At 44.5% G+C, this 27,351-nt stretch overlaps 2 protein-coding genes across 3 annotated transcripts in view; one reads left to right on the top strand and one right to left on the bottom strand.

The window, feature by feature from the left end:
- The window catches only part of NLRC5 (NLR family CARD domain containing 5), a 336,749-nt gene extending 331,200 nt beyond the window's left edge, over positions 1 to 5,549 (bottom strand). Inside the window, exon 1 of one of the 2 annotated variants that reach the window (XM_068259606.1) lies at positions 5,397 to 5,549. The gene's annotated coding sequence lies outside the window, so the exon portion shown is untranslated. The remainder of the gene's footprint in view (positions 1 to 5,396) is intronic. The other variant, XM_068259607.1, reaches the window with a different exon arrangement.
- Positions 5,550 to 5,681: 132 nt separating this feature from the next.
- RHPN2 (rhophilin Rho GTPase binding protein 2) overlaps positions 5,682 to 27,351 on the top strand; it is a 111,130-nt gene continuing 89,460 nt past the window's right edge. The window contains exon 1 of the mRNA XM_068261050.1: positions 5,682 to 5,856. Within this exon, the coding sequence (XP_068117151.1) occupies positions 5,788 to 5,856 (69 nt within the window). The 5' untranslated portion in view covers positions 5,682 to 5,787. The remainder of the gene's footprint in view (positions 5,857 to 27,351) is intronic.

Raw genomic sequence — 27,351 nt, 5'->3', positions numbered from 1 at the left:
ACAATCGCTCCTTAGTCATAGCTAAAATGGTTCACACAATAAGCACAATTTATACACCTTTATACACCTGTCACTCCACCCACAATAGGCGTGGGGTTATAAAGGGGGGTCGGTGGTAGTTTTCAATGCGGTAGATTATGAGCGAGAAGCTCTCAGACAGCTGCAAGATAAAAACACCTACCACCCCCTACCGTCGGACCCTACGGTGCATTTCTCTGAGAAACTAGGTTCCCTCCTGGACGAGGGTGTACATTTCAATGTGCTTACCAAAAAGATGAAGGATTTCTTAACCTCCCTGGCGTTCTGGACGAGCTAGGCTCGTCCAGAGACGCCGGAGGTGACCGCTCAGGCCCCGCTGGGCCGATTTGAATATTTTTTTTTTAAACTGCTTGCTGCGTGTCTTACCCGATCGCCGCCGCCCATCGCCGATCCGCCGCTACCTGCCGCGATACAGCGCCCACCCCCAGCTGAGACCCTGTGCGCTGCCTGGCCAATCAGTGCCAGGCAGCGCTGAGGGGTGGATCGGGTCTCCCTGTAACGTCACGACGTCGCCGACGTCGATGACGTCACGACATGCGTCGCCATGGCGACGGGGGAAGCCCTCCAGGAAATCCCGTTCAGAAAGGGATTTCCGGACAGGCCATTGCGCCGGCGGCGATCGGAGGGGTGGGAGGGATGCCGCAGGGAGGGGGGAATCATGTAGCTAGCGCTAGGCTAGCTACATGAAAAATAAAAAAACGTTCCGCCCAGGGGCCACCCTATTGTGGCTGGAATTGGATCCTTGGGGGAATGCCTTGGCGAGTGGGTGGATTCCCACTTACAGCCATTGGTGGTAAGATTGCCTGGCTACTTACGGGACACAAAGCATCTTTTGGCCAGTCTTCAACAAATGAAATGGACAGAGGATTTTAGTGGGGTAACATTTGATGTGGCCTCGCTTTATTCTTCCATACCACATGATAAAGCATTGGAGGCCTTGTCTTATCATTTGGACCACTACTCATCCTATCCTCCTCCGTTGAGATCTTTTCTTCTTATGGCAGTAGACTTTCTCTTAAAACATAACTATTTTATGTTCAATGGCAGGTTTTTTCTTCAAGGATGTGGAGCTTCGATAGGAGCCAAGTTCTCCCCATCCCTTGCCAATTTGTACATGAGATGGTGGGAGGAGCTCCACATCCTTGGAGACATCAATCCATATTTCTCCCGTATCTATTGGTATGGGAGATATATTGATGACCTGTTTATGATATGGAGAGGTTCCCCGGAGGATATAGGAGACTTTGCTTCATTTGCTAACTGTAGTGATTTGAATTTAACTTTTACAGCTAATGGTGGGACACAAAAAATTGACTATCTATCTAGATGTGAATCTCACGGGGGTTAGTAGATGTGGGTGTCATTGAGACATGCATGTTTAGAAAGCCCTGTGCGGGCAATTCTGTACTCACTGCTTCTAGCTGCCATCCAGGTCACACTATAAAAGCTGTCCCTGTGGGGGAGATGGTGTGCACCAAGCGCATCTGCTCTAGTCCCATCCGGCTTAACAATGATACAGTCAATTACAATACAGTCTGTAGAGTCAAGGCTGAGAGAGCGGGGCTACAAACGATGGCAGTTGCTCAGGGCCCGTCACATAGTCCAATGCAGGCACAGAACTGATCTCCTATTGGACCTTCCGGGGAGGGTTCGGGACAGGGATAATAAAAAGGTTACTTTTGTAACTACTTATAGTCTCAAATATGATCAGGTCACCTCAGCGATCCGTAAGTGCTTGCCGATTTTATACATGGACCAGAAACGTAATACAATATTGAAAAATGGGTGTTCTTTTTCTTCACGTAGAGGCCAAACTCTTGGTTCAATATTGTCTCCTAGCCTATATAATTCGGCTTCATCCTTGAATGGTAGAACATGGTTGTCCACAACCGTCACCAATAGGTGTCGCTATTCAACTTGTCGGTACTGCACTTATCTCCAACCGGGTCATGAGGTGCTAAATGTCACAATGAGGATCTGTCTTTTTTCAGGTTCCAGGGAGTGGAGAGGGTTAAGCGGTCTATCAGGGGTGGGGACAATCAGAGGTACATTTTAAAACGGGAAACATCTTGGATCTGGAAACTTGGAACACGGTTTCCTGAGGGTCTGAACTCAAGGTGGGATGTGAGTCTTTTTTATGACCTCTAATATATTGTTGGGTTTACAGGCCACCTGTATGTATGGTTCTCTTTGTTCCCATTATTGCTTTTATAATGATTTAGTGTTGCACCCTGATGGTTTTGTTTCCGCAAGATATCAGGAGGGATTATCTTGTGCTATCTTGTATATTTATATGTATTTTGTCATACATGTTATATGCCTTTAAGAAATAAGTCTTGTACCTGTGACTGCAACTTGTTTTGCTAACCCCGCCCATTGTGGGTGGAGTGACAGGTGTATAAATTGTGCTTATTGTGTGAACCATTTTAGCTATGACTAAGGAGCGATTGTGAGGCTGCGATACGCGTGAGCTATGTCTAACTGATTTATTCTCAATAAACTTTTTATCTGACTTTTTACTATGCCAGTGAAGCTGATCTTTCCCCCTTTTTGCAATGTTTGTGGGGCCTGGCTGCCTGTGGTCCTGCTCCTGGCTGTTATGGTGGGGTGGTGAGCGGTGTTTCTGCTCCTGGCTGTTATGGTGGGGTGGTGAGCGGTGTTCATTTTCTCTACAACAGTCACTATCTGCAAGCAGCATGATTCATTAACCGGCGCTAAGCCAGTTAGTGAGCCTAAAGACATAGTGGGCACAAACCACGAAGTGAAGTGGTTTACACCCACACATCGCGCACAGCCCAGGGCAGTGCACGCGCAGCCGTTAATAGTGCGTGGTGCGACGATAACGTCGCACCCGCTGCCCTGTAAACATCCCACTTGGTGCGCCGATAACGGCCATCGGGTGCCCCATTGATGCGCCATTTCGGAGGGCACCCGATGCGCCGTTTTACGGCGCACCAAGTGCAACGTTTACAGGGCAGTGGGTGCAACGTTATCGTTGCACCGCACACTATTACCGGCTGCGTGTGCACTGCCCTGGGCTATGTGCAATGTAGCTTTGCGTGGCAATTAGTGCCCACAAAGCTACTTTTCGTGCACTAAGTGGCTTTTCACTCTGTCGCCGGTTAGTGAATCGAGCCCGAGGAATTTGTATGTTGTCCCCGTGTCTGCGTGGGTTTCCTCCGGGCACTCCGGTTTCCCCCCACATCCCCAAAACATACAGATAAGCTAATTGGCTTTCCCTAAAAAATTGGCTCTAGACTACAATACATACACTACACGATACATACATAGACATAGGACTATGGTAGGGATTAGATTGTGAGCTCCTCTGAGGGACAGTTAGTGACAAGACTGTATATACTTTGTACAACGCTGCGTAAGATGTCCGCGCTTTATAAATACTAAATAATAATAATATTAATAATATAAAGATACCACCCTCATAATGTTGCAATCTATCTTAGCATATACAGATCTAAATATACTGAAATAACATCCGATTATTAAATAGGAAGCATGCTGAAATGCATTGAATACATATTTAACAGTACTTTCCGCTTACCTAGTCTCCTCATTTCTGTCAAACAATCACCCGTAGCAGTGACTTATGACTTTAATAGAGGTTACAGCGGCATACCAGAGGGGACCCAGAGGACCTCAAAGACTACAAGGGGCTTAAAGAAGTCATGTTTTTTCCCCCCTCGTTGTGGTGTTATGAATTCAAACATGCAATGATGTTGTTAGACACAAACAGCCGGGGATCACTTGATTTACAATGTCAGTGATCATGCATGTGTACGAAGCAGTAGGAGGAAGTCCTGGGTTTAGGTCCGCTTTAAAGTGACCCAGAGATGACGAAATGTAAAGATTTTGCATGGATGCGTCCCTTGCCGTCCTCCTGTTGTCCTCCGTTCATTGGCAATCAGACCCGGTAATGGGCTCAGTTGGCTCCAGCCGAGGTATTCTGCGTATGCGCGGACCTCCTGCGCATTGGCAGAAGACCCCGGCTGACATCATTGAGCCAGATACCGGGGCTGATTGCTGGTAAATGGAGGACTGCAGGAGGATGCCGAGGGACATGCTTATGGGGCTGGAGGAAGCCCTGGGTAAGTAAAAAAACTTTGTATTTTGCCGTCTCTGGTACACTTTAACTAAATAGACGGAAGTCTCTGGATCTTAATGAGACTTTCCATGGCATCCTCTGGTCACCGTTGATGCTTGCGGACCCTCCAGCTGATAGGGACTGTGCTGCTCTTCTGTCAGGAGCGCAGCGATGATACAGCCATGCTACCACAGCCGCGACTGCGCAGTAGCACAGAGTCACTCATGCACAAGCAGCTCCAGCTTACTGTGCAGGTGCGGCCATGCTCGCGCATAAAGAGGGGCGGGGCACCGTTCAGATCACTAACAAGCCCTTGTTGGTAATCTTTGGAGGGTCTGCGAGCAGCGACGGTAGACAGGTGGATGCCGTGGGAAGCCGTATTAGGATCCAGAGGCTCCCCATTTCTTAGGTTAGTATATAATCTTTAACTAACACTTTAAAGAAAACCCGAGAGGAAAGTGCAGCCTGACTTGCGCATAGGGGACCCAATTACTGGCAAAGATTGAAGATGAATAGAGCCACCCAGGAGGACAGAAAGCCCCAGGTAAGTATAAATACTTATACTGCTCATTAGTTCTTCTCAGGTACTCTTTAAAGGAAATCTTAAGTCAACTAAAAAAATTAGTTTAACGTACCTGAGGCTTCTTGCAGCCACCTAGAGTCCTCCTGTGCTCATGACATCGGTCCGAGTCCCTCCTGCAAGCAGTGGCGACACCAGCAATGCAGGTCGGCCACACGCCTCCTCACTGCTCTCCTGGAGCTGGGAGCATTCTGTGCATGTGCAGTACGTGAAAATCACTGTCACAGGAGCGCAATCAGGGAGCGTGCGGCTTGAGATGACGGATTCTCAGTAGCCACTGACTGACGGCGACCAGCCAGCTTTGTGGGGGTTGTACCTACTTTCCAGAGGGGGTTGGACCGCTGTTGTGGGCACAGAAGGACTCCAGGAGGCTGCAAGAAGCCCCATTTTTTTAGTTGCCTTAAGTCTCACTTTAAGATTGTAAGCTTGCAAGGCATTGCTCTCTCACCCTTTTGTGTCTTGGTATTTGTTATACATTTTAATCATTATGTTACATTTGTCACTGGAATTACTATTCCTACCAATTCTGTATTAGTGTTTATATTCTTTATACACCATTGTCTGTATTATTACGTACCCCATGTTTCGTAAACACAAGTTTGTTTCTTTCTCTGTACAGCACCACAGAATATGTTGGCGCTTTATAAATCAATAATAATAATAATTCATTCATACCTTTATGTTACTGTATTCTGCTTTCATTCACCTGTAGCAGTAAACAGACAGAAATCATACAAGTTGTGTCAGGGCATCTTCCATAGGTGGTCTGTGGCCACTGGCAGCTGTGAGCAGCTATACTCTCCTATAGTGAGTACAGATCAGGCAGGGTCTCCTGGAGACAGGTCACTGATATACCTCAGCGATACATGTATGAGGAAAGTGAGAGGCAGTGGGCGTGGCTGCGGCTGGTGGGCGGGGTAGAGGGCTCCGCCCCTGGCAGTGGAAAGTGCTGTAGGTCAGGGAGAAGCGCAGAGTGGGGACAGACAGAGCAGCAGCAGGAGAAGCAGCAGTAGTCGTACACCGGGGATATACATTACAAGGCTGAGCAGAGTGACAGCCTGGAGCCATGACCGACACTCTCATGCCAAGGGAGATGAAGAGCAATGCTCTGCGGGATCAGAGCTACTTCCGAAAGGTAAGAGAGGCTGCTGGAACTGCATTGTCACAGCCAGCCAGGGCCACCTATTCAACAAGTGCATCTGGCATGTAGAATAGGGAAGCAATGATTCAGATCTCCATCAAGGCTTATTAGGATCCGAAGAGGAAATTTCTAGAATCGTTTTTTGTCCCTGGAAGTGTCCTTGCCCCCCCCCCCCCTTTAGTATGGAATCTGTCCTGTGTCCACCTGCTTGCTGTGCCAACCTGATCATTATTTAACCTTCTGTGATGCTGATTGGTCCTTTCTGCTCTTTTTTTTTTTTTTTTTTTTTTTTTTTTACCCCTTCCATGGAGTTATTTAAAGAATACAACTAGCTTGAGACAATAATTTATTGACTGTCCAGATTGCTGCTGCGGACGCATAGGTTTCAAGGCAGGCCTTGCCATTCAGCGTTCCAAACCTCCAGTCGAAATAATGGTCAAGTACAATGGATCAGTCTACTACTTTCATTATTTCCATTCACTAACATTAATATTTTTATGCTAGCCATTAACAGACCGAGAAGCTCAATCTATTGCCTAGTACGCACAATGCAATTGTTCATCAGATTGACGGTCAAATCAATTATTCACAACAGGTCCAATCTGAATTCTGATCGATTTTCCGATCACTTCTATACAAAACCGATCGGAAAAACGTCGGAAATCAGATCAGACTTGTTGGAAATAATCGATTTGATCGTCAAAGTGATGGAAAATTGCCTTGTGTGTACTAGGCAATAGATGCAACGGTGCAATTTTTAGTGAACTACCATTTGTTGTTTTTTTTTTTTTTTTTTTATCAGATCATTTATATCAAATTGTATGAAAACAGAACAGTTGGTGGGCCCAGTTGATCCTGAATGAATGATCACGATAGCATTGTGTTCTACATACGTACAATCATCACTGGTTTTGATATCCTGAACGGTTTGGATCGTTTAATGCTGCGGATCAATGAAAAAAAATGTCATTGGATTTAAATGACGTGATCAAAAATATGATTGTTAGCTAAAAATGACGCCGTTATTGGGCACTTGTATGGTTGTGTCAGGGCTACTGCATGTGTATACATAAACAAAGCTATTGTTTTGTAAAGTTTGATCTAAAATGTGCAGCTATTTAAACCGCCTACCTGGAGGGAAATAATCGATAAGCAGATGGCTCCCCATTGGTTGGGGAAAAATGTCACCGTGGATTTTATGATCAGCTTGATTGAATTACTACATCGATACTATGACTGAATGATCTCATTATTTCACACATGGCTGGTGTTCAGTTGTCATTCCTGACCAGTGCTTGCTGTGTTTAGAATTATTAAAGGCGACACAAAATGTACTTTTATTCTAGTTTGATGCAGCCAAATGATACATTATTAAGAAGAGATGGGCAGCAATTAACCTGCACAACAACAAATTCTCGTGGAAATCTAACAGCATTATTCAAAGGACTATAAGGACTACAAGTCCCAGCATGATCTGTCAATCTCTTCCTAGTGTTTCTGCAGAGACAGACTATGCATCTGAGCTACAATTTCTAGAATAGCTACTGGTAGTTTTATTGCAATAAGGTCCCCACACACATATAGATTGCCACCCAATGTGGCAAACAGATCAACCCCTCTCTGATCTGAATCTGAGAGTGGACAAATCCCTCCCCCCCAGGGCCCCCATACACTGCACACAGATTTTAAATAAATTTCACCATGAAATCTATTGAACACCAACATGGCACTGGGCATAGCATACAACGCTATTGGCTGTCGATCTACCGCCACTCCCCCTGCTTCGCATTTGAAGACATTTTTGAACAAATATTTTGTAATTTCAATCAATTTTGCCACAAATCGATCAAAATGACAGTTAATTTAGTTTGTAGCACTATAGATATCAATGTATCTGTGGCATAATGTGACAAGCGATCGTTTTCCTGATTAGGGAGTGATGATTGTTTTACTACCCTGCACCACTTGATATCTAATCTGATTTTAGCAGAAATGTGATTAATTCCTGGTACACACCATGCAATTTCCCGTTAAATAGGTGGTCGAATAGATAATTTCCTACAAGACCGATCTGATTTCCGATCGTTATGCTGATCAATTTTCCGATCACTTCTATATAAAATCGATCGGAAATCAGATCAGACCTGCCAGAAATGATCTATTTGAATACCTATCTGATGGAAAATTGTGCGGTGTGTACCAGGTATGAGAGCTGGGTGCACACCAAGAGCGCTTCTGAGCGTTTTTCAGATCGCCAGCGCTTTGAAAAACCCTTGGCTACTGAAACCCTATGAGTGTTTTCTAAAATCACAAACCTGCTGTATGTAGCATTCTTTGTAGCGATTCAGCTTGAAGGAATGATCAAAAATGCTCATTCATTCAAAAATCGCAATGAAAACCGCTTCACAAAATCGCTATCGCAGATCACTAAGCGCTAGCGATTGCAATAGCGATTTTGGTGTGTACTATCCCTGAGTATTGATTGAGCTGACTGATGACGTAACAAAGCTATGTGGCCATTGATCCCCCAGTGCTTCTTCCCGATCCCAATTGATAGAAATGACTTATTTTCCAAGTCAACTTTCAATTGGTACAACACTATGGAGATGTCGGTTCTCTGCTCCTCTCCCATGTCTGGATCTAAACGTTACTGCTTTACTAAAGTCAGTTTTTGCTCAAGAATCACTTAACTTCGGTTTTGTTTAGGTTAGGTTCACAGTGGTGAGTTTGCGGTGACATAACGGCCGTTTTATAGGCAATGTGCCACCTATAGTGGCGTTCGCAGTGCGCCGGATGCATTGTGATATAACAGCATGCAGCATCGTAACGCACAGCATGCAGTGCATTACTGTGTTAGCAGTGACAGTGAAGCACTCTTTTCATTGACTGTATGCTTCACTGTATGCAACGCAAAGCGCGGGTAACAGTGGGCCTGCTTTCCTGATCCGTTGTGTTCCTGCTGCTACAGGGAACGTAACACAACGGGCACTGTAAATGTAGCCTTAAAGTAAACTTGAGATGAGACAGAAGGTATACATACCTGGGGCTTCCTCCAGCCCCCTGCAGGCCGATCGCTCCCTCGCTGCCCTCTGCTGCCTCCTTGATCTTCAGAAATTGGCCCCCGATAAGTCCTCCGATCTGGGGTGCACTTGCTTGACCTCGCCATGCGCACCCCTTATTGATCTCCCGTGGTGGGAACGGTCTGTGCCTGACCAGTACTACTGCAGAGGGACAGAATGCTCACAGCCACGGTAGCGCGACAGGGGAGTGCGCACGGCCAAACTGCGCCTGCGTTGACTGACCCTGGCTGGACAACTTACCGGGGCCCATTATGGAAAGAGGATCAAGGGCGCAGCGGAGGACAGCGAGGGAGAGATCAGTCTGGAGGGGGTGGAGGAAGCCCCAGGTATGTATACATTTTTTCTCCTTTCTCATGTCAGGTACACTTTAATATTTTCATCAAATCCACCATTTTATCGTTTATGAAAAAAAATGGACATGGAGGACCTTTTTCATTGACAGTCGTAGAAATGATTCAGGTGCTGTGTGTTATTTCTTCGACCACTGTGTGACTAACCCAAAAATCTTTTGTATTGATCATGTCATCAAACTGCCAAGTGTATGCCAACTTGAGCCTCCACCTGGTATTTCACATGTAAATAAAATGAATTAATTACATCAGTACAGAAACATTTGTTGGCGCTCTGTGTAACCACCAGTGGCCCTACAGTAAACACATAATCAATGATAATTGTTATCTATAAAGAAATAGCATAGCTTCTCTACTTGGCAAATCATCTTGCTGCTGTCTCTCACCTGCATTATTATTAGCACAGTCTCGGCCTTAAAGGGGTTAATAATAAAGTCACGCCTCCTTTGTTGACTCACGTTCCTGTCACAAGTTTCTTAGCAACTTATTTTTTTCAAACGTGGCCCTTGTTCATGTTTATATAGGATGGGCTTGGCGCTGTATGTCATAGGGTGGAACAGGCCAGTCTATTATAAGTGGGTGGGGGGGGGGGGCATCACTTTACTGTATAAATGATCGTTTAGTGCTTTCCTGCGATTATAAACAGCTGTCAGCTTTTCAATCAAAGGAAGTCTATTTTGTTAGACTTTAATAGACTGATTTTTCTGGTATTAAAAGCTCAGCCCAGACTGGTATTTCGATGTTACATACCAATGGGCTGACTCACCCTCTAGGTTAATAGATCTCTGTACAGGTGATATCACTGTAGTGAAATCTTTTACGGAAGTTAGGACACAAGGGATAGAACATTACTCAGGTTTTATGGCTGTCTTGTGTACCAGCTAGTGAGATTTCATTACCTCTTGTTGCACATAACACCACAAGAAGTTAAAAGGAATGTAGCTAATTCTTGCCACTCATATTTCTACTGGGACCATTAACTGGCATGTTTAATTCAGTAAGGCCTGGTTCACATTATAAATCGCCAGCGCTATCGCTAGCGCAGGCGACTTATGGGGTGATCTTGAAAGCGCTTTTTACAAGCGATTTCAGAGTGATTTAGATTTAGAGGACGGACAGCGTTTCGATTTGTGCGGAAGGTATGTCCAATGCTGCGGGCTGCACCCGCCGGGACTTTGGGGAAGTTTGAAGCCACTTCTTCAAACTTCCCCCATGTGGAAATGACGTGATCCCGATAATTGCCGCTTTGATGATTCCGAAATTGTGATCTTGGTGATCGCGATTTCCGTTTAAATTCGATTTATCTTTCAGGCCTAGTGCGGTGTAACTGCCACTTAGTAACACAGCTTAACGAAGTGGATAACAAAGAAGTGGTGGGTTTGAGGGACACTAGTGGTACAGTGACCATGCAGTGATGGGGACAATGTGTTTGGGAGTATCAATAATGCTGATGCTGGTGGCTGGATAGTGTACTGGTTAAGGGCTCTGCCTCTGGCACAGGAGACCAGGGTTTGAATCTTGGCTCTGCCTGTTCAGTAAGCCAGCACCTATTCAGTAGGAGACCTTGGGCAAGTGTCCCTAACACTGCGTGTGCCTATAGAGCGCGTCCTAGTGGCTGCAGCTCTGGTGCTTTGAGTCCACCAAGAGAAAAGCGTGATATAAACATTCTGTGTTTGTTTGAGTCCAGAAACCTTTCAGTCATAAATCAACTTGGGAAAAAAATGCAGTCGTATTTGTTATGTTTAACAAATGCCAGTTCCCTGGCTAGTGCACAGTTTTTGCGATTTCAGTAGTGTCTGTGTCACACACCTGTAGCAAGCATGCAGCCGATGCTTATTGATCTTATATTACCTAAGACTTCAGCTGTCTGGGTCTTTTAGGCTGGTTTCTCAGCGGTCAGTTTCATAACGCACCCCTTAAAATCTGCGTGAACTGAAATGCAGACTGGACATAGACATGAATTCAGAGGCTGCATGCAGTAAGTTACAACGCAGTACTGTTATCAGGCCCCTAGAATTGTATGCGCTGTGAGTTGACATGCAGAATTATTCTACAACGCAACTGAGTACTGAACTAGCCGACCATTTTGAAAAGAACTGATGAAGGTATTTTCACAAGTAATGTTTTTCCGTAGATCCTATAAGTGTTGTCCTTGAACCTGAGGCTCACAAGTGTGGTGCATCCCTAAATATGTCTTCCTTACTTAGGATTGCCTCTCTAGCTTTATCTCTGCTCACTGAATATACTTAAAGCGGAACTCCAGTGAAAATAATGTAATAAAAAAAAGTGCTTCATTTTTTACAATAATTATGTATAAATGAGTCAGTGTTTGCCCATTGTAAAATATTTCCTCTCCCTGATTTACATTCTGACATTTATCACATGATGACATGTTACTGCTGGCAGGTGATGTCTGGGGAAGGAGATGCTGCTTGCTTTTCTGGCAGTTGGAAACAGCTGTAAAACAGCTGTTGTTTCTCACAATGCAAGAAGGCTCCCACGGTGTGATGTCAGAACCATAGTCCTGACATCACGCTGTGGGAGGGGTTTCACCTCAATATCAACCATACAGAGCCCCCTGAGGATCCGTTTGTGAAAAGGAAAAGATTTATCATAGGAAATGGGGTATCAGCTACTGATTGGGATAAAGTTCAATTCTTGGTTACAGTTTCTCTTTAACCTCTTTGTAAAGACAGCTGAAAATGCATTTACCACTGCAGCCCTTACCGGCATCAGTGATGTAAGTGGACTGACACAGAAGCAGGGGTAGAGAGTTCCTATACCACACAGGAAAGGGAAATCTCTCCTAGCAGCTGTATAAACTGGTTAGAGAATCTAAATACATGAAAAGTAACCAAATTTCATATATGTTACTGTGTTTTTATATACAAAACAGACATTCCACAGTGTTCCTGTTCCAGTGTGCAGCTGTTTACCCCCTGCAGCAACATGGAAGTTTCTGGACAGTCGCATAGCAACAGTACACAGCATACTGTTTCTAGCCATTTGCAGTTTCCTGGTTTTCTTAACTGACCCTGGCTAGAGATGGAAAAATGACTTTACAACATGAAATTACAAATAGACTTGTTTAGCAACTTTTTATATTGATGGCGATTTGATAACAAAAGTAGAATATTTCTTTAAAGTGGACCTGAACTCTTGCACAGGACAGAGGGAAAACATAAAGAAATGCACCCTGTATTTATTTAGAGAGTTTAGCCTGTCTAGTTCCCCCTCTTCTGTGACTAAGCACAAATTGTAATTTGATCCCTCAGCTGTATCAGCTGCCTGTGATGGGAGAGAGCTAATTAGTAAACACAGGATGTTAACAATATGTCTGCTTCCATGAAAGCAGGAAGTAGGCACAATGCAGATTTATTGCAGGATTTGTAGCAGATGTAACAAAGATTTTTTTTTCTTTAAAGGTTCTTATGCTGCTGATTATCTTTTAGAGCAGAGGGGAAGTTCTGAGTTCAGGCCCGTGTTAAAACATTTTTTCCTTAGAATATTCATTGTAACAGACTTTTCAGTGGACACAATTAAAGCTAATTTTCCATAGTGATTCAGTTTGGTGATAGAACCTTTTATCATTATCAGATGAGTGGGTGAGGGCCGGGTGGCAGTATAATGGAAAAGCACATTGCTGCCTGCGTGTGGAAGTAATACAGATGTATGGTTGCCTCTATTCAGTCGCTGAGGTGACAAGATATTTACTACAAACAACCGAGTTCTGGGACAAAGTGTACGCTGGAGTCACTGAGGCGGGATGTGTTGCCAGTGGACAGTTACACTGATCCAGTTCACTGAAGATAGCCATAGGCTGAATACTCATTTTTGCCATCGGCAGGTTTTGTCTAGCCTGCTGTGGAGACATGACCTCCGCCATTGCTGGCTGTTAATAGTGGAGATAGCGCCGAATGGGAAAGATCCATCCAGCATTGAATGACATTTTCACAGACACCTGACTTGAGTCCAGCAGTGTTATGAACTGAAGCTTTCTTCACAGTCTGCAGCTATGTACCTTAGATTTTTCCAGGGCTGTGGAGTCGGAGTCGTGGAGTCGGAGTCGGAGCAATTTTTGGGTACCTGGAGTCGGAGTCGGGAAAAAATGCACCGACTCCGACTCCTAATGAATTTAAACTGTAATTAAAATAAAAAAATATGATAAAATGTTATATTTCTCAGATAATAGTCATCATAAATAATTTATATATACAGTAATAGCTGTGCTTAATCCACAAAAATGAAATAAACCAATCAAAAAATAGTTACTTGTGCTGCTTCAATAAAGCAGTCCCCATATTTTTAAAGTCAGATATACACATCTGATTGTGACTGTATATATGATGTGTACACAGGAAATATATATATATACTAAATAACATCTATGCTGTAAGAATAAAGCCTGATTTGTAGCTGTGTCACTAATAGAGATGGTCAATGAGATGGAATTAATTCTGCGTTGATGCTGGTTTATGCAAAGTTATGTTTATTTTATCTTCTGCTATGAGTCCTGTTAATTCAGCCAGTCAGCACAGTCCGGCCGCGTGCCGCTCCCACAGCCAGGAGCGTTCTGCACCTGCGCAATAGTGCTGCGCAGGTGTAGCACGCTCCCCGCGGTGGAGTGTGTGCATGCGCACTACGCCCGACTCGCTCAAGTACCTGGACCCATATCAGAAGATCCAGGTGGCGGAGGAGGACAGCGAGGAACTGATTAGCCTGAAAGGGGCTGGAGGAAGCCCCAGGTATGTATAAAACTTTCATCTGTCTCAGGTTTACTTTGTTACACAGTATTACTATACTCTACATATGCACTCCCCACAGAGCTGCAGGGAATCCACTGAGAATGTTGTGCACATTGAACACAGAGGTGTCTATCACCCATAAACCTGGTTCAGATTGTGCATGAAGAACGTGTAATAGAGGCAGAATCATCACTCTCAGGTATCCACAGTTACATTGCCTAGAGCCTGATTCATTTTCAAATTGTACCCGAAGAATGTGTAATAGGGGAAGAATCGCCTCATTCTCCTGCAGAGTACCTGCACATCACTCTTGCATGTACCCACAGTTATATTGCCTAGGGCCTGATCCATGCTCAGATTGTACATGAAGAATGTGAAATAGAGGAAGAATCCCCTCAGTCCCCTGCAGAGTACTTGCACATCACTCTTACATGTACCCACAGTTACATTGCCTAGGGCCTGATAGATGTTCTTTGTTCCTATCTGTACCTTCTACAAGTACTCTTACCAAGGACTAGTTTTGGTCTATGACTAAAAGTATTAGAGGCAGAAGATCTGCTGGCTAGCCAGGTAACTAGTATTGTTTAAAAGGGAATAAATATGGCAGCCTCCATATCCTCTCTAATCGATTTCCTATCGGAAATCGATTGGACAACGTCAATCTGCCAGAAAATGTCATAGTGTATACCTAGCATTATACTTTTAGCCACAGACCCTGAACAAGCATGCAGCAGATCAGGTGTTTCTGACGTTATTGTTATATCTGACAAGATTAGTTGCATGCTCGTCCCTGGTGTGGGATTCAGACACTACTGAAGCCAAATAGATCAGATGGGCTGCCAAGCAACTGGTATTGTTTAAAAGGAAATACATATGGCAGCTTTCATATACATATAAGGAAAACAATGCGCTTGTCGTATCAGGTCGTCATACACACACTGGATTCTCTGCCTCAGCTGCGAACCATCTAGCGTGCATACGAAGCCTTATCCTACCTTACTATATCAGAGGAGTCAGTACAAAAATCCTCTGACTCCACAGCCCTGCTTACCTGCGTAAGTGCACTTTCTAAGGTGTAAGTTAAGGTGCGTACACACGCACTACGGCAATGAACGATGGGTCCGTCAGACCCTCCCGCTAGGCGGGCGTTACAGCGACAGTAGTGATAAGGCTGTTTCTGAACGATCTGAAGGCTGTTTCTGAACGATCTGAGCCTTATCAGTCTGCCGACAGACTGTACACACACACTACTGTCGCTGGAACGCCCGCCCAGCGGGAGGGTCTGTCGGACCTGCCGTTCATTGCCGTAGTGCGTGTGTACGCACCTTTAGGTGTAAAGATGCCAGGCCTGCTAGGCCTTATCAGATCACAGGTTTGGAATGACGAGCGTTATTTTTTGGCTGAGATATTGCACTTTGGTGTGACTTTGTAAGTTAATAATTAAGATGTGGCCGTTTTGGAAGTTACTGATACAGCATAGGTTGTCCTTTGATCCCGCCGCTGTTCATGTTGAACTCGTACATTTCTGTCTGGGCCTGTCTGTAAAGGGAGGCATAAAGTGCTACCTGGAGAGACCTCAGAACCAAGAAAATAGCTCATAATAATAATAATAATAATAATCTAACGCATATCAATAAGAGTTGTGTTGACTAGTGGCCATGTTTCTCCTGTCATTGGCAGGAAGTTAAGTGGTTATTATAGCTCATAACAGACTAAATTTATCAGATGCTTTTTAGATCTGATATGTGAAATGAGTGGAAGATTGGAATGATTAAAGGGGAACTGAAGAGAGAGGTATATGGAGGCTGTCATGTGTATTTCCTTTTAATCAATACCAGTTGCCTGGCAGCCCTGCTGGTCTATTTCTCTGCAGTAGTATCTGATTAAAACCAGAAACAAGCATGCAGCTAGTCTTGTCAGATCAGACTTATAAGTCTGAACCACAGAAACACCTGATCTGCTGCATGCTTGTTCAGGGGCTATGGCTAATAGTATTAGAGGCAGAGGATCAGCAGGGCTGCCAGGCAACTGGTATTGTCTAAAAGGAAATAAACATGACAGCCTCCATATACCTCTCTCTTCAGTTCCCCTTTAAAATCTGCCTCCAGGAATATAAAAAAACTTTAATTGTGCATAAAAAGTTTTGGAAAAAAAAACCTGCTGATGTTTAAAAAAAATAAATACTTAAAGCAGTAGGATTAGCCATACTATGGCAGGAAAAAAAACCCACATACGGTATATACAGTAAGTAGATAAATACTTGATCTACTTACATAACACGTGTATTGTTCTGTTCATGTTTTGATTTCAGTGAATTTTATATGGTAAATGAAGAGAATTCTGTTCCTGGTGGGAACCATGCCTTTTGCCCACAGTTTGCGGCTAAATCCTGATGTAATTTCTGCCCTTAACTTTTTTTTATTTTCTCCTCCAATCGCTGAGTCACCTCAGCCTTGCTTGTAAACACAAGTGAGCAGAGGATCATGTTTCAGATAGTCAGCTAGACAGAGAAATAAATGGAACAGGAGGAATATATTATAGATAAAAATAACCCACAACATGCAACTGTTTGGCACTGACTATTAAAGGGCCAGTGCTCCTAAAGTATGTAATAACTCCAAACCATAACAGCAGAAAAAGTTTTGAAAGTTTTGAATGCAGGATTAGCATGCATTAACAATGGGACGCTAAAACAGGGCTGGCAGTACCTTTACAGCCAGGGTGCAGGTGGGCTTTAAAGTGGAACTTGCAGCCATCTTGCATAATAATGCAATAGCTAGGTCAGTCTGTATGCACTACACTGATGATAATAATAATAAGCTTTCTATCAATTTGCTTTGGAAACTCTCTGCTATGGGTGAATCAAAGATAAAACAAAGTTTCTGCATCCTGGAGAGCTTTGTGCTGGGGTGATACACTAATAACACTGATAGCACCAGCAGAAAATGTACGTAAACCTATTAGACTGTATTTATGTTTGAGGAGAAAATTGACTTTTTTGTCGCATGCTAAACTAGTATTTTATGAATAGGATCCGTTCACACTTGTCAGTCTGCATAGGATCGGCAGAAATTCCTCTTACGGGGCAAGTTAGAAGCAAGTCAACTCACTCAGGTCTTGTATTCAACAAAGAAAAAGCATGTGCACCTTCTGTCCTTTACTTTGGTGTATTTTAATGGCAGTGGCAAAACATCCATACATGAGAAGCTGTTACAACAGTGTCATATCATATACTGGTCTGTGTATCGTCGGTGGTGGAGGAGGTGGGTGGCGGGTGAGAACGGAGGAAAAGCGACGGCCGTTTCGTGTCAAACTGACACTTGGTCACGCTGCGTTCCCCCTGAGATGTGGAACGCAGCGTGACCAAGTGTCAGTTTGACACGAAACGTTCCGTCGCTTTTCCTCCGTTCTTACCCGCCACTCACCTCCTGCACCACCGAGGATACACAGACCAGTATATGATATGAAAAAACAACAAAACGGGAGGAGCGCTCCATAGTGTGATACCTTTTAATGAAAGTTAAAACTGTGCAATAAAATTGCACTTACTAGATACATGAAGTGAACAAGCATTTGGTTTGGCATGTAGCCCAGAAGCGAACAACCCATCCGAAGAACAACCTGAGGCTGCAGTGGCCAGCGGCAGCAGGGGTCCGGATGGAAGACTGACTCCAGGTGTCTCCTATGGGGTAACCGTGTGCAGGTGACGTCAAGACGCGTTTCGCCGTATCCACGCTTTCGTCAGTTAACTGCATGGACGTGGATACGTCAGTTAACTGATGAAGGCGTGTATAGGCCGAAACGTGTCTTGACGTCACCTGCACACGGTTACCCCATAGGAGACACCTGGAGTCCGTCTTCCATCTGGACCCCTGCTGCCGCTGGCCACTGCAGCCTCAGGTTGTTCTTTGGATGGGTTGGTCGCTTCTGGGCTATATGCCAAACCAAATTCTTGCTCACTTCATGTATCTAGTAAGTGCAATTTTATTGCACAGTTTTAACTTTTATTAAAAGGTATCACACTACGGAGTGCTCCTCCCTTTTTGTTTGTCTCCTAGCAGTCCACTTTCCAGCCGAGTGTTTGAGGAGACGCTGGTGTGTGATCGTCTTTCTGGTCCATGCTGACCTGTTTCTCGCCTCTAGCGGCGCAAGATTTTTACATCTGCTTTTCAGTATATGATATGACACTGTTGTAACAGCTTCTCATGTATGGATGTTTTGCCACTGCCATTGAAATACACCAAATCAAAGGACGGAAGGTGCACGTGCTTTTTCTTTGTTGAATACGGGATTTTTAATCTTTCTTCTTCCACGCCATTGACGGAGCACACGTCCCAAGGTGAAAGGCAGAGAGAACTCAACTTTGGTGGTGAGAGACTTGCTTATTAACCCTTTTCACTGTGAATAATTGCTGATCATATGGAGTGCCGCACATTCTTCCTACTTGCATAAAGCTTTCAACTCACTCAGGTCTTCAGCGAGACTGTAAAAGAAGAAAAGAACTTCTAACAACAAGCGAGTCCTTAGCTTTTATCTTGATCTCTGCCTTTGCACACAAATCCAACAGTTCTGGAATAACCAGTCTGGGCTGCATGTCAGTCCTCCTGTGCCGGCTTCTCAATTACAGCTTCCAGTGGAGCTCAGCACCTCCAGTCCCAGAAGCAAGCAGAGGGACAGGAAATACATAATCCTCAAATCTGCCAATCACAATCCAGCTGTCATTTTTTATAGTGTGATTATGAAATGTTGCAATCAGCTTCTTGCAGCTTCTGTGACTTTGGTGATTACTGCTGGCCTGTGCTTTTCTTATGGCCACCATCCACTATATGACAGCGGCCTGATGTGACAAGCAGGCAATTACTTCCTGATTGGAAACTGATTGGAGAGTAATGATCATTTTACCGGTTTTACCCATTAAATTTTGATCAGATTTCAGCAGAGAATTGATTGAATGGCTGCATACATTGCAAGATCACAAGAGCAGTGGCTGAGCTTTCACTTTAAATAGTGTTGGTAACCACTTCAAAACCACAAATAATACCAGGCCTGTTCTGTTCAGATGAGAGAGGAGGGGGGCTAAGAGGTGCCCTGATGTGTGCACTACAACAGGAGAACACGATGGATCACTAACAGGGTCATCAGTACTTGAACCCACACTGGATTACCAAACAATCTTTCCACTTAGATTTTTCTGGCTGGCAGTTGCTAGACCAGAATCTAGTGTGTGTACTTGGCCTGAAGTTGCGGTGTGGTGTGTTTTTCCACAATCCTAGACCAGTATTTGATTTAGGAGTATAAATGATGAATGGGATTGGGAATGATCATCCTGTGTTTGGCCAGGTTTAAGGTGTATGCACACGCACAATTACAGGGACTTGATCCCTTGGACGACAGTTCAGTTCTGTACAGACCTGTTGCTAGCCTATAGCCTAGCGATGCCTTCTGTTGCTATGGAATGAGGAGGAGGGACAACGGCGCAGTGCAAAGTGTGTGGTTTCGAACAGGAGGGGTGAGTTGGTGAACAGTGGGCATGACCATGACAATGCGTCACTCCAGATCTTTTGGAAACACTTCAGGGACACCGTACATATGCATGATTCTCAGCCGAGGTGACCCCAACCGGTCTAGAATCTGCTAGCGCCTGTATGAGGCTTTCTTTCCTGAAATAGTAGATGAGATGTACATTTTACAATCAATTGTTTGTTATCAGTGGTTGTTTAGTAAAGTCCACTGACTTGTTCTGTGTAGCTGACATCAGGGGAAATGGCCATAATCCCTTCTCTTTTATTTCCCTGGGATGGTTTGTCTTTCAGGCAAACATTAACACCCCTCCTAAACACAGAACAAAGGTCTTTATTTCAGATACTTAAATACAGTTTAGCTCCAGCTGACCCCCTACCGTGTATCTCCAATCAGGATGCTAAATCCTCTTTACCAAGCAATTCTTGGTCTTGCCTTGAAAGAGGAGAGAGAATAGGGGTCTAATGGCAAGTTAGTGCAATGAAGCTGAAGGGTTTTTGTACACAATAACATGCTGCTCACCAATACTAGTGAAATCAAATCAAAGATAGCTTTATTGGCACGACCAAGATTCATACAGGCATTGCCAAAACAGGGGGGGGGGGGGGGGGGGGGAATGGAGGACATGGAAGGAGGTGGGGTAGGGGTACAGTGGTTTAGCAGTTCGTGACATTTTTAGGTTTACAGTTCATTTATGCTCCTCTCAGTCTGTGGCATGCTGTGACATAGTCAAATGTGTGGTCACTCCAGCAGCTGAAAGTAAAGACAAACCACAGTGCTTTAGGGCCCGTTTCCACTAGCCACCGCACGTCCTATGAGATGCGTGGCGGCACTTCCTGTTGTGCAAGTACGCAGCAGGATCCCGGAAGCCGTGCCTTGCACGGCTATGAGATTCACTGCCACTCGTGCAGAAAAATACTGCAATGTCACCCGAATTGCTATGGCAAGCGATTTAGACGGCTGCTGCACTATCTTCTATGGCAGAGTTTTCCCGCGCGATTTGCCCTCAGGGCTATACAGGGTACTTCGTTAAAGCACAACTACAGTGGGTTAAAAAAAAGTATTTGATCCCCTGCTGATTTTGCTTGTTTGCCCTCTGACCAAGAAATTAAATACAATTTTTGTAATTGCAATGTTTATTGTGGCTGTGAGAGATAGACTAACAACAAAAGAACTCTCAACATCCCAGTGCCCCAAACTCAGGGCTTGTTGTGCATTGTAATGCATGAAATAACTATTGTATCCCCTATCATCCAGCAAGATTTCAGGCTCCCAGGTGTCTTCACTTTATGCAGAAAACAAACTGAGATTAGGAGCAGGGCTGGACATAGGCCATGGCCTAGGGCACCACAGGATCAAGGGCAGCAGGCTATACTGAGGGGGGGGGGGGGGTCACCTGGCTGCCTATACTGGAGGGGGTCACTCACAGGGTTGTGGAGTCGGAGCAATTTTGGGTACCTGGAGTTGGAGTCGGTGGTTTCAATAAACTCAGGGGTCGGATGATTTTTGAACGGAATCCATAGCCTTTGTAAAAATTAGACTAAGGAGTCGGAGTAATTTTGGGTACCTGAATGATTTTTGTACCAACTCCACAGCCTTGGTCACTCACCAGGCTATCTATACGGAAGTGGGGGCGGGTCATCTAGTGTCTAATACTAGAGGGAAGCTCAATGGGCTACCAATACTGGAGGGAAGGGGAGGGGTCATCTGACTACCTTTACTAAAGTGGGGAGAGCTGCTGACTGGCCTTGGGCGGTAAAGAGTACTAATCCGACCCTGATTAGGAGCACCATCTGTAAGGGCCCATCTCCACCACTTTTGAATAAGCAGTATTTCCCAGCATGCACTCAGACAGGGAAACCCCGTCTATTCAGTCAATAGGCTTGCCATCTGAATCGCATAATGATTTGTCTGTGGAATTGGAAAACGATGGGTGCCACGTCCAATTTGGAAATAGATGCGGCACCCCAGTGGAAACAGCCCCTAAGGGAGTGCTCCTAATGCCAGCTTCTGTCCCTCACTTGAAACCTGAAATTGTTCAGTTCTAATAGCAATCTTTATGACAAAGAGAACATAAATAGCTTACAGAAACAATATTGTGGATAGTGTACTGTGTCAGGGGCCGGATATGATTGTCACTCCATTGCAGCTACTTCATGTCTCTCATCCTGGTGGGTCGGTCATGGGTGACTTTGTAACAGCCAATGCCAGGAGACCAACAGATGCCATAGTGCAGGTCCCAGCACCCTTACAGCAGAAGACATGTTTCCTGTGTGTGCGGATGCAGACTTGAAGCTTCCAGTTAGGCAAATGAAAGAACTCAACTTGCTCACTGGGAACTACTATGACTGCTGTGTAAGCGTCCTCTACCCATCTGACACAAATTTTTGCCTCCTATTATTTATTTATAAATTACGCAGTGATGCAAAAATACATATTTTGCAGGCAAGGTACATGATGAAATCTTAGGTATATGGCACATCTTGTACTAAGTAAACAGAAGTGTGTCAGCAAATCCAGGAACACCAAGATACAATCATATAAAAGGCTAGTAATGAGCTTCGCCTGTGAGTGCTGTCTCATCTATAAACAGCTTTTTGTGCTTCTCAGCTGTGGTGCCTGTGATATATCCCCAGAAACTAGAAAAGAGCAGTCACTTGGGGGAAGGGGGTGTCAGGGGGAGAAAGAGTACACTCCCAAACAGAAGTTGTTTCTCTCGTTCCAGCGCTGTTACCTCTGTTTAAATTTGTTGCCTCGGGGCATCGGAAGCACCTGTGTCCATGGGAGTTTCCAAAGACGGGCAGTTCCATACTGGAGTATAGAGCCACCAGTCTTCAGAAGCACTTGGGGACAGGAGTGCTTCTAAAGGCTCCCAAGGGCTCATGGATGTGTATTCAACCAATTGGTAGAATACACACAACGGGGGTGACAATGCTGGAACGAGGGGAGCAAGAGAGGACAGGAAAGGCTCTATAGGAGTGTTCCCCAACCCTGTCCTCAAGGCCCACCAACAGGAAATCCACAGAGGTAGTTAATCAGCTCTGCTGAGACACTAATTACCTCACCTGTGCATGTGTGTGGATTCCTGCAAAGCATGTACTGTTGGTGGGCTTCGAGGACAGGGTTGGAGAACTCTGCTCTTTAGAATCCAGAGTCTTTCCTGTCCATAGATAAGTATCTGACTTATTTTTCCTACTCACTCCAAATTTACTTTAACACCCACTACTATGAATAAAAATATATATATTTTATTTCTGAATTGTGTGGAAATGGATTAGGGACTATTTTAGGCTTTTACTGTTGATTGGGGAGTCTTTTTTCACTCATCACCCCTCACTAAAGCCTGGTACACACTTTCAATTATGATTGGCCAATCATCCACCAATTTTACCACCTCCGTGTAGTATTAGGGCTTACTTACACAATTTGCTCACAATATTCAATATCTGCCAATTTTATTACCTCCATGTGGCATGAGGGCCAACAGATATTGAATACTATGAACAGATTGCGCAGGTAAGCTCTCGTGGTACATGAAAGTGGTAAAATTGACCAACCATTGGCCACTCAAAAGCTAGTAACGCATCTATACAGCATCGGCCCTCACTATCCCCCGAAGAACCAATCCTGATCCCTGCCAGCTGACAGTCCCTGTATGTGTGGACAAGAAGGCTTTAAAGAGGACCTGTCAGCCATACTATCTCAGAAAAAGAAAACATATATAAATAGATAAATACTTACATAACATATTTATAGCACTGTCCACCTTTTTAGTTTATTTTTCCATAGTAAAAAAAGAGAAAATCCTTCTTAGGATTCTCCATTTTAACTGTGTCTATCTTGAAGCCAATCCTGATGTCATTTCCTCCCTTACTCTCCTCTGCCTGATTGTGTATGCATTGCCCACCCTCCTCCCAGTCTTCAGGCACTCCCACCCAGCTCTGCAATAGAAAGTGCATTGTCTCAGCATGAGAAATATTGGCCAATCAGAGAGTAACAGATGTTTGGGAGTGGAAGACAGGAGGGAAAGAAGCTTCAGCCCATCAGGCTGCAATAGTTAAATCTGAGGGGAAATAAAGAAGCAAAAAAAGACAACTCAGCATTCCCTGCAACTTCCTTTGTGCAGCAATGTACCAAAATAGAGTCTGGCAAACTGGGAAATGATCAGTTATCAACAAAAAGAGTAAGAGTGATTTTTAACTTTTGGATTGCCTGGTTAGCATCCTTATTACTTGTTTACCAGAAGAAAAAAAAAGAATTGATTTTTTATTTTATGCCCGACAGTTACACTTTAAGTTATTTGTAAATAATAAAGCTCAACATAATTACGTAGTGAAAAATAAAACTGACTGTATTTACACACAGGACTGCATTTGCCTGCATAAACGTTTATCAGTTGTCTTTGAAAACTGAATTATGCAGGAAACTCTGCCATCATATCTTCATAGATGGGTCTGATGGCCTATGTTTAGTCACATGGCTTAAGGAATCTCTTCTCATTAGGCAGGGGCTCTGGTGGGAAGTGGGGTCCACTACAGTCTTTGCCAATGCACTCTGTTTGCTGTTTTGTATCTGTGTAGTTTTGCTTTGTTTTCTTTGCTGTGGACGTGCATGCCTGTAGCAGCCCACAGATTATGACAAAGGTGCCTTTCAGGGGGAATTCTATACAGCGCGCGCAGGAAGTGTTCAGTGCTTATATAATCATCTCCGTCTGACACTTAGTAAACAAGTTTGATGTGCTCCTGCCATTGCTCCCATTGTCCCTTTTGTCAGCTGAAGATTCCCTGCACTAAATTGGATTGACATATTAATAGGCCATTGTCAAAAAGCATCCCGCTGTAAGGTCATGGATTGTGCTTTCAAGAGAACCTGTTTCTGTGGGGGAATTTTACAGTCTTTTTAAAGTGTTTTGGAAGCCTATGCTGTCTTTATTATATCCTTAAATTTGGTGTACATATTGACCTCTTCCTGTCTGACCTGAACTCTCGTTTCCTTTAACCCCATTTTTGAATCAGCTAGCAAGAGTGGATCTCAAGATCCTTCTCCAAGCATTGTGTCTTGTCCAGACAATTCTTTTTACTGCTTATCACCTGTGTCTGATAAATCCTTGTGTGATTGTTCCATGCCACAAATGATTCCTGACCTATGGTATTATTCAGAGCTTTGAGTTATGTACACACTTAAAACTTTCCTCCGCCAAAATGATCATTCTTGAAATCTGAAGTGTATACAGATGCCCTCCAACATTGTTGGAATTTTCTTCAGTGATTTGCTTGGACAGATTTCTTACCCAATTCTTATTGTTTCATTTTGTTAAGCTTGGGGGTGTAATCTCCACAGTCAGCATACAACACATAAGCTGACGTGAAGGAGGTACACACACCAGCACAAGGGATCAGGATATCCCCAGTTTAGTGGAGGAGAGGGCTGACTCCAATAGGAGATTGTGGTGCACAGAGCCGGTGCAGATCTGAACAGCCACAAACACTTTCGTAATAACGTCTCAGCGCAAGGTAGCGCTGAGCGCATAAACCAGGACTGAGGAGATCAGGACAGGTAGACAGAATGAACGCTTGCTAGCTAGCGATTACTTAGCGACAGCAAGCGTCCAAAACCAGACAGACTGGAATGAGGCTGCCAATGCGTTGCGGCGATGGCGTGCCTCACAAAGACAGGACAGGAGAGACAGGAAATAGCAGGATCGAGATAGATGAACGTAACACAGATAAATATACAATAAGTATGTTTTCCTAGCGTATTACAATTACAGCTATCAATGAAACTATTCGTAACGTCTGACTAACATATGTATATATTGGCAAAGAACCGATATATGACATAAGCAGGAACTCTGACTAAGACTGAAGTAATACAGGGAACAGGACTCAGAAGGATTCGCTATCTCTTCGCAGAGATGAACGCAATCCACAAACAGGACCAGGAACAGGATTCAGAAGGATTCGTTATCTCTTCGCAGAGATGAACGCAATCCACAAACAGGACCAGGAACAGGATAACTAGCTCAGCACGGGTGTTCACGATACGCGCAAACTACCAAAACGTGCTGGAAAACTGACTAGCTGAACACAGGAAATAAACAGTTCGTGTACGTATATATCAGCGACACTGATATATTAACGTAACACGAATACAAGGAAAATAACAAAATGCGCAAGTATGCGTATATATTGGCGATGAACCAATATATGACACAAGACAAGCAAGTAGCAACTTCTAGAACAAGAGCAGAACTAGGAGGACTCGCTGACCCCTTCGCAGGAGTCAGCGCAGTCCACACGGACCAGGAACGAGGTGGGGCACGAGCAGAGTAACAGATAGAGTCTGAAACTATGATAGCCCATGAGGCATTGCAGGAAGCAGTTCTTTATACTGAGGTCATCCAATGGGAGCAGACCTGCAGATTCCCACACAAGTGAATGGTAATTAATCACAGGCTGATAGCAGGAAAAGGCAGACAATGATATGCAGCCTGCAGGAAAGGGACCGCCCCTCCACTGCAGCAGACAATGTTTGTTTACACAAAAGCATATTAAACTGTCATAAACTTCAGAGCGACTGCAGATGGAATCAGCAACTAGTTTAAGTGCAAACCAAACTATGCAAGCAAATGCATGTAATGACATTAGAACTGCTTGGTTTGCAATACCAGTGCAGTCAGCAGTAAACGCTGCAGAAGCGATCATAACAGTACCCCCTCCCTTAAACGCGGCCTCTGGACGCCTATGAAAACTGACATATTTCTCCTGAACCACCCAAACCAAAAAATCAGAAGTGGGAAATCCAGCAAACTGATCTGACTGAAAATTCATGAAGGTCGGATCCGTCCGACAAAACCAAATTCCCGAATCAGTCTCACCAAAACTAGACCAATTGGAACCAGAACCTACCGAACCATGCCCGTCAGCACCACAAGCCTCAGTGTGATACCCATCAGAACCACGACTTCCAGAGAAAAGCCCCCAGAAACTCTCTGAGCGATACCCATCGCCTTCCCGGGACTGTCCAAAAACGCCAAAGCCTTTGCAATGCCCACCGGAACTGTCCCCACCAACACAAAACCCACCGTTGAACCAGTCCAAGGTACCAGGACAAGTTTCCTCAGAGATCTCCCAGAACACTTGGAAGCTCCAAAGAGATCCCCACAGGTCAGAACGCCCCTTAGGCTCACATGGAGAACCATCAAGAACCCCTATGGAACCCAGGGCAACTCTAGAGTCAGGGTCACAAGGACAAACATCAAGATCAGGGTTTTTAGGGACCAGAACCATCTCCGGGCATGCAGGCCAACCGGCAACATCAGAACATGTCTCCACTAGGGAAGCGTGTGAGCACGCCAACACAGACACACTTGGGCACTCTGGCATACTAGGCACATCTGGGCACACCGGCACAAGAGAGACTTCTGGGCATGTCAAGGAACTGCAAACCTCAAAGTCAGTCAAGGTAGGACCGAAACCAGGACTGGGCAAAAAAAAATCATCATGACTAGACTTCACAGTTACTGGATTCTCACTAAAAAATGCAGGATCAGACTTAGATGTCTCTGATTCCAGCAAAGTTATTAACAAATCATGTTCAGGGGCATTTACAAGACAGGACAAATCTTCTGATGTATGCACCGAACTAGACAGGGTTCCCATAACTTCTTCTGGACTAGACAGAGACTCATCAAATACACTGGATTGGAGCTCATGAAGGGCTGCAAAACAAGTCAATATTGCAGCAATCCCCACTGAACTAGGCAAAACTGAGTAACTCACTGGACAGGAAGGG

Source organism: Hyperolius riggenbachi, chromosome 11 (assembly GCF_040937935.1).
Source record: "Hyperolius riggenbachi isolate aHypRig1 chromosome 11, aHypRig1.pri, whole genome shotgun sequence".
NCBI lineage: Eukaryota > Metazoa > Chordata > Amphibia > Anura > Hyperoliidae > Hyperolius > Hyperolius riggenbachi.
Note: the sequence above shows the minus strand (reverse complement) of the source record. Positions and strands in the feature narration are given on the sequence as shown.